General features: G+C 48.8%; 1 protein-coding gene across 1 annotated transcript in view; it reads right to left on the bottom strand.

Moving 5' to 3' along the window:
- Positions 1–6,166: 6,166 nt before the first annotated feature.
- Positions 6,167–8,380, bottom strand: part of SLC49A3 (solute carrier family 49 member 3) — a 9,923-nt gene continuing 7,709 nt past the window's right edge. Inside the window, exons 8-9 of the mRNA XM_029084172.1 lie at positions 7,751–7,863; positions 6,167–6,321 (exon numbers count right to left, since the gene is read on the bottom strand). Coding sequence (XP_028940005.1) covers positions 6,167–6,321; positions 7,751–7,863 — 268 coding nt within the window. The remainder of the gene's footprint in view (positions 6,322–7,750; positions 7,864–8,380) is intronic.

Below are 8,380 nucleotides of genomic sequence, written 5' to 3'. Positions count from 1 at the left end.
AGAATTGCTGTGCTTTAGTGTTTAGTGTCTTTCAGTGTAAGACTCGTTATGAGAGGAATGTTGATAAAAGTACTAATGTCATTAATTGCTGCTGGAGCTCAAGGCCACCGTGTTTGGCTGGTTCACAGCTGCATTAGGACTGGGAGGGGGAAGCACAGTGAATAGCAAAACCCAAAACTGGCATTTGGATGTGCCAATGAGATATTCCAGATCATACCACGTCATGTTTATTATATTATCCAGGGCTGACCAGAAAGTTGGGGGTCATTTTTCTCTCTGGCTTTCACTCCAGCTCTTGCTCTTCCGGGATTGAGGTTTCGGTTCGGGATTGTTGCTCCTTCAGGATCGTTATCTGGGAATTGTCCGGGCTTGGTCGGTGGGTGGTGAGCAGTTGCACTGGGTATCACTCATTTGTATATTTTATTACTGTTATCATTATCACTGCTATTTTAATATTAGTTGGGTTTTTTTAAGTTTTCTTTTATTTCTGTTATTAAACTGTTCTTATCTCAACCTATCCCCTGGGGGTGGGGGGCAGTGGGTGAATGGCTGTGTTGGCTGCTGGCCAAGGGCTAGCCCAGTGAAACTATCACACCTCCAAACCCATGACCAGGCCTACTGAAGACCCTCAAACCCTGACCAATAGTCCCCAAAGATCTCCAAACCTGCGCTAGGGCCAAAACACCCCAACACCTGCTTCAGGTTCTCCAGAGATGTTTTCCAGCCCCCAAATCCTGTTCCAGGTTTCCCCAAAGCCTGCCAAAATGCCTCAAGGACCCTAAAACCTGGACCAGTGCTGGAGAGGAAAAAGCAAACAACAAAACCCCCCAAAACCCCCAACCAAACAAAAAAAACCCCAACACAGTTTCACATGCTCCTAGGATCTCTCACAAACACTCCTGAATCCTGTCCCAGCATTCACAGTCCCCCCAAACTCTGTGCAAGCTCTCCCAAAGATGCATGCACCCTGCTTCATGTCACGGTAAGATTTCCCCCAAACCCTACTGAACTGTGCTTCAGGTACCCCATTTGCTCCACACAGTGACTAAGTAGTCCTAGTATCCCAAAGTCCTGCCTGAGGGCTCCAAACCACTACCAAACCCTGCTTCAGGACCCTCAAAAGACCCCAAACCCTATGTTAGAGCTGTCATCAGAGCACGAACATCCCCAGACCCTGACCATATGCTCTTCCAATTCCTAAAACCTACTCCCAGGCCACAACACACACTCTGCTTCTAAGCTTCCCTACCCAAAGGCTCAAAGACTCTGCCCCAGAGCCACAAAACCCCCACAGACCTGACCCAAGTGCCCCCAAATATCCAAATACCTTCAAACTCTGCTTCAGGTTCCCTAAAGCCCTCCTGCAGCCCAAACCATGCCCTTCCCCATGGCTCCTGAAGGCCCCACCACCCCCTGCCCAAGTACCCACAACTCCTCCCAATCTGGCATCAGGGTCCTGAAACACCCCAATAATTTACTTCAGAACCCTCAAAGTCATCAGTCCCTAGACTCTGCCCAGCTGCCACCAATGAGTTCCAAACCCTGTCCCAGAGGTCCCCAAACACATCCTAATCTAGCCCAAGCGGCCCCTACTGCCAAACGCTGCCCCAGGGCCCCAAAACACTTGCAAACCCTTTCCAAGAGACACTAAACCCCCAAACCTACTCACCACCCCAGAACACCCAACCCTGCTTCACACCCTATAGAAACATCCCCCAAACCCATCCAAACCAGGCCCTGCAAGGATCACAAACAATGCCAAAGTGCCTTCAGAGATGCCCAACCCTGCCATTGGTCACCAGAATCTGTCCCAGGGCCCCCACATCACCCCAACCCCTGCTTCAGGGCCCTCAAACATCTTCCTCTGAACCCACCTGTAACCTGCCCAACTGCAGTTTCGTGCCCTCCTGGGCTGCTTGCACCAACCGTGACATCTCATATCTATGTCTCCCTGTAGATGTGCCCCAAGAAGGGCTATCAGCAGACTACTGCAGAAGCACCTTGCTGCCTTGCAGGGGTCATGATCATACACTCTCAGGGCCAGGTTTAGTCTGTTGCTAGGGTCTTACGCTGAGGAGTCTCCAGGTGGTCCCCTAGCACCAAGAAACTCTGATCATATGGCTTTTGGGACTCCCCTTTGTGTAGGACAGCATGCAATGAGCTGGGGGTTTGGAAAGGAGGGAAAAGCTCCTTCTGGGAGGGCAAGGGCAATGCAGATGCCTAGAGACTGTCCCTAGCCCATCTGGCTGCCTTGGACCTCCTGCCTGTACCTCCTCCTGAAGTGATCACTGCCACTTGCTGCAGCATAGTCTGAGGCAACCCCTGGTGTGAGGCAGAGCTTTAGAGACAGTGTCAGCACTTCAGAGCCTCCTGGCTGTAACACTGGGTCTTTGGGCAGGGCATAGCTTCACAAATTGCATCGAAGGAGACATCATCAGTCTTCTTGTCAGGCTTTGCAGCCTGGAAGGGCAATGTATTTGGCATTTCTGACAAACCCCCAAAAAGTTGGCCTTCTTTTCATTTTGGATTAGCAAATTCTAAGTAATCAGAGGCTTTGGCTTTTGGAGATAAGATCTCAAGTCTTCTCTTAGTAGTGTGCAACAAATGGGAATTGCTCAGAGCAGCCTGGCAAAGCTTTGCATGTACATGGAGGCAGGTTGCAAATGGTGATTAAAAGATGTGGTTTCTTGCAGACCCAGGAAACTTTCCACCACAAGAGCTTTAGTTCATTCCCATGCACTAGAACAGTTATTGCACAGTTCCTGTGGAGGCAGCAAAGGGGCAGTAGAGTCAATATTCGGTCTTTCATTCAAGCAAAGAGCAGCAGAGTCTGAAGGAGTGGATTTGTGCCACATGTAGCTCTTCTTAAGCTTGAAGTCCCTTCAGCCTAATGACAATTTCAGCATTCTAATGTGGTCTTCCCGCTAAAATAGTATGTGCAACAGCTGCCTTCCCTGAACTTCAAAGGGGATTGTCCGAGAGGACATGTGCTGCTTTTCCACAAAGTGGGGTCAAAATGGCCATAAAGTTTTACAATTACTTGTCAGGTTCTGTGGAACTTTTCCATAACATTGATATGTGATCACCCTCCCTGCAGGGGAGACCACTTGGGCAGAGCCCACTGGAACATAGCAGGGATGCCTGTTCCTACAGCCAGTTGTGCTGATGGGGGAGCAGCTGTACAAAAACTTCTTTTCCTCTTCCTCTTCTCCCCTCACCTCCCCACAATAGTACATCAAGGACTACAGTTTTGGCCATGTTTGTTTGTTTTAGGGTTAGAGATTTTTAAAATTTCTTTAAAAATGAAGGCATTCACCAGTGGTCACAGCTTCACAGATATTGCAGTCTGTACAGATATTGCAGTAGCCGTACTCATCTCCAGCCACTGGAGGTAGTTGTCCTCCTCCTTTCTGGCTGGGGACAGCAATGCCCTTGACTTCCTAAAAGCCTTTAGGAAGCTCTGTCTGATTCTCAGAACTGCAACTACCACAGGGTCTTCAAATTACGATGGGGTGATAGACTTAGGCAAGGAAGCTTATGCTGTAAATGTTAGATTTCTGGATGTGTAACTTGTTTAATTTTATTTAAGTCTTCCTCCTCCAAGCAAGGTGTCACGGCAGTCATTTTGGGGGAGGCTGGGGGATGAGCTCCCCAAGCTGCATAGCATCCCCCATCCCTGCCATGTTTGGGAGATCAATGGGATTGCACAGGGGTGCACATTCTGTGTTCTTGGTGCAAATGAAAGGCACCAAGTTGGAACAGGTAGGGAGTGCTGACTGCCCTCACTGTAGGCAAGCAACGGCCACAGGGATTAAGAGCACTGGGCAGGGCAGGGCAGGGCAGGGCAGGGAGGGAGAGAAGCAGTGGGCAGAAGCTGCCTGCACCACGACACCATGACAGAGGCCAGGAAAGCCTGGGTACTGTCAGCAGAAGAACAGCTTTTGATTGCCTCCCCAGCTCCTTTGCAGGCTCACTGGTGGGACTGGTCAGGGAACCAAAGTCCCCAAAGACCTTAAGGAAACTGGGCTGTAGGCTCCTGTGCCCCTGCAAGGCCACCACCTCAGGGAGGAAGGTATGTTTGGGGAGCAGAGTGCCTTTCCCCCTGCCCCAGCTGGAGACTGTTCTGCTGTGGGTGAACAGGACACCTCTTCCTGGGTGTCACTGGCAGGTTGAAGCTTGCCTCTCTTGTGGGGTCCAGCCTACTTAAGCAGCCTCAGCCTGAGTGCCTTTGGCTTGTCTGTGCTAACACCAAGCACTGCCCACTGGCAACTCTTTTTCTGACCCTCCATGTCTCCCCCTTGCAAACCACATGCTCCCAGAAACAGCAGCTCCTGGGAGGGACCTCTCCTTTTCCCCTCACAACTTGCCTGTCAAGGGGAAAGCAGGCTAAGGTGAGGTTGTGCCATGGGTACAGTGGCCTTTCTCATTGCTTCTTTTCCTCTGTGTTTCCTCAGTGCCAGAGGAAACCCAGTGAAGGCTGTCAGGTTTCCCAAACTTTTCTGAGAACATACCCTGCAACAACCTCCAAGGGGAAGAGGCATGGAGAAGGAGTCAACTGACCAACACAAACCAGGATTGATGCCTGAATACATGTGTATTTACCTATCAGTTGGGGAATAGATCTATTCCTTAACAAGGCAGTTCTTGCTAATCATTCATTCTTACACAGTACACATCATCCTCTCTTCATTAGAGAGGACTCAGTGGTATCCCTCAGGGGTCAGTACTGGGGCCAATACTGTTCAACATCTTTGTCAGAGACATGGACAGTGGGATTGAGTGCACCCTCAGCGAGTTTGCCGATGACACCAAGCTGAGTGGTGCAGTTGACATGCTGGAGGGACAGGATGCCATCCAGAGGGACCTTGACAGGCTTGAGAGGTGGGCCTGTGCAAACCTCATGAAGTTCAACAAGGCTAAATGCAAGGTCCTGCACCTGGGTTGGGGCAATCCCAAACATAAATACATGCTGGGTGACGAGTGGATTGAGACCAGCTCTGAAGAGAAGGACTTGGGGGTGGTGGTGGATGAGAAGCTCAGCATGAGCCAGCAATGTGCACTTGCAGCCCAGAAGGCCAACTATAAGCTGATTTCAGCTATGGTGGTAATTACAGACAAGCACAGAAATTAGAGCCTCATTTATTCTAAAGTCAAAATGTGAAGTTAGCTAAGCCAGCAGAAACAGCTGATGGTGCAAGGTAGGTATTTGTGCGAGCTACCTGGCCTCACTGTTAGCATTGCCATAACCCCTCTATGGCATGCTACCAGGGTATGACAAACCACATAGTGGAGTCCCAAAAAGTGAGCTGCTCTCCCTGTGTTCCCCTACAGGAGAGCATGACTTGACCTGGGGCAGGAACACTACCCTAATATTACACCAGCAAGTTCATCTTCTTGTGGAAAACTAACTACTAGAATTGCAGGAGAGGTGGTAAAACAGAAGCCCAAGTAAAACAAGCTTTTCCTGAATGTCTCTGCACCTGGCAGGGAACTAGAAGGGGAAGGAATGCTGCCATATTTAACTTTTGCTGCTTAATGTTATTTTCTTTTACAGGTAGCACTGCAGTCAGGGCTTTCCTTTCATATTTGTAGGAGAGGACAAAGTGGCTCACTGTAATAACCTTGTATTACAGATCATATACCTACATTTCCCTGCTGCAATGGAAGGATGCTCTAGCTCCTCCTTGCTAAGAGGCACAATTAGCTCCAACCTTACAGTGAAAAAGTTGTTATGCTGTACAAGAACAACAGTCCTTAAACAGAAGTCTTCCACCAGATTTGTCATAGGCATGGCTTCTACCCCTCTGAAAGCTTCATCCCAATCCAAGTACATGAAAATGAAAAAATGGCTGAAATATGATGCTCCTCTCCTCTGCAACGTTTCTTTAGCTTGAATCACCAGCTAAAAATCCCTGTTACCTGCATAGCTGTCCAGTCCCAGTTTGACCTTTCTGGCAGCCCAGCCTTTCTTACAGCCTGGACTCACAAATACGTGATTGAGAGAAGCACAGCAAAGTTTCCCCAGTGACTCTACTCTGGCCCTGGCTTGTTGTGCAACACGACCTGGATATCCCAGTGTGCCAACTGAGCATTTGCAGTCATGGTCCCTGCCCACAGGCCTGAGTCCTTCCCTTACTGGGCACTTGGCTTGCCCTTTTTGGCCTGGTTAGGCTTCAGGAACATCTGTTGTTGCTGTATCTTCTGCCTTGACCAAATCACCACTGTTTTTCTCAGCGTGGAGGCGCTTGTAGTCAGTGTGGAAGAAGATGACATAGAAACAAGCCATAGCACTGCAAAGGGCAGCCAGCACCAGCACCGGAACTGCAAGGAAGATACACTTTTAGACAGTGAATTCACAATGCCCCACAGGTGCAAAAGTCTAGATATCAGCCCCCCAGCAACTGCACAGCCTGAGTGATCTCCTCCCTTGAGGACAGCGTGTGGCTCATGGTGGGGCAAGGCTAGTTTGTTTACAGCAAGATCTTGTGTCATGTAACACTGGCATAAGAAGTAAATTTAAGTGAAATGTGGAAGGTTTCCACGACTCAAGTCCTGCATGACCCCACAGGCTGGAGGTCTTACACAGGTGCACACAGTATGTTTGTGGGAGTGTGTGTTTCTGTGTATATGTACAAGTTCATGTGTTGGGAGGTGGTGAAGAAAGTTACAAGAAAGACTGAATCAAAACACTTGAGCTTCATAAGAGAATAGGCCCACACACATAGTGCTTCTTGTTATGTCATCTGGGAGCACTACGGATAAACTTTAATCAAAGAAAAAATTGTGTTGAAAGAACCTTTTCTGAAATTAAAAAAAAAAAATCTAAAAGCTTATGCAACAAAGTGTGGAAGTAGCCACATTCTCATTCCAGCATTGTCTCAAATCAACATCTCCATGCCTTTCTCCACAGATATCCCTGCATGTATCAGATGACAAAATGAGTAGAAATGGGTACCTATTCATGAGCTCCAGCTCTGATCTTATGAGATGGAGAGTTGCAGGCTTTCAGACATGAAGCAGTTGAATTGCTTTTTGGTGCAGTTATTTGGAAGCCTTGCTCCCTGCCAGCTAGTGGAGCTTGTTCTAGGGAGTTTCTGCTCAGCCAAGCAGGATATATTTAAAAGGTGTTTGCCAGCCTTTGTGTTACAGTGTGTCCCTGGGACTCCAGTGTCAGTATTACATAAATATGAACGAGCAAGACCAGAGTTTAGCCTGCAGTGAAAACACATCTGCGCTCCTGTTCATCTTAGTTGCTGTCCCTTCTCCTGACCAGCTAGGAAAGGAAGGGAAATGTGCAGTAACTCAGAACAAAGCTGTACTGGCATGTTACAAACCCAGGCAGCTGTGTATGCAAAAGCAAGGGAAGTCACTTTCAGTCAATGCATTTATAGTCTTGGTGCCCCACACTGCAAAGCAGCACAGGCTATGCTACGTGGACAGTGTCTTCCACCCAGAACAGCTGATTTCTAGCTAGGTGAAGCTCAGGTCTCTGCAGAGTGGCCATAAGAGAAATTTTAACCCAGAGCCAGTGACAACATTCATGACACCTTAGAAGTCTTCTAATTTCAATCTTGCAGGCCTGGTTTAGCAGGAGCAGCAAGGAGTGCACCATCAGTTTGGGAAAGGTAGTTGAGATACGCTACAATAGGAATCAGTCTTGCAGGCTCCCTTACAGTGAGACGTGGAGGAGAGTGGGTTATACATGGGGTGCAACTGAGTGTCCAGCATCATTTCTCAAGGACATACTTACTTGTCCAGTCCAGGGCTCCATCCTTGTCAAGGGCGCAGGTGGAGGAAGGATCCTCAGAAACATGCACAGTGAGGGATTGTAGCAGAATCATTAAAATCACACCTTCAATCTGGCTGTGGGGAGAAGCCAAAATGGAGTCAGGGTGCCTGCCTGATTCATCAGTGCTGCAGATGAATGCTTCCCCTGCTAGAAAAAAGTGAGGCCCCTTTCTGGAGCAGGGTCCTTCTAGCAGAGAAAGCTGTTGCTGGCTTCCTCTGGCCCAGGCACTTGGTTAATTGTCCCTTACTCACAGGGTGTTCAGGTCAGCCTTTCAGCACACTCCCAGACATGGGGCTAACATGGTAGGACCACTATATACTCCCTCTGGAGACAGGCAGAGGTTGAACTATAGCTGTCCAGGAGCTGAGGCTTAGACACTGGGCAGAGACTTGGAAATATCTCTCACTGCAGGGTTGAGGGTGGGAAAAAATCAGGCTATGACTTCAGCCTCCTCTTCATTCATAGCTGTCTGGCAGCAGTAACAAAGTCCACAATAAGTGGGAGACAACAGCCTTCAAAGGCAGTGTCTAAGGCCCTCTTTGGCTGATGTTTCTTGCTGCTGCAGCTCCACCTGACACACATACAGGGCAC

Source organism: Antrostomus carolinensis, unplaced genomic scaffold (assembly GCF_000700745.2).
Source record: "Antrostomus carolinensis isolate BGI_N321 unplaced genomic scaffold, ASM70074v2 scaffold21883, whole genome shotgun sequence".
Taxonomy (NCBI): Eukaryota; Metazoa; Chordata; class Aves; order Caprimulgiformes; family Caprimulgidae; genus Antrostomus; species Antrostomus carolinensis.
The sequence above is the reverse complement of the archived record's forward strand: the minus strand, read 5'-3'. Positions and strand labels throughout refer to the sequence as shown.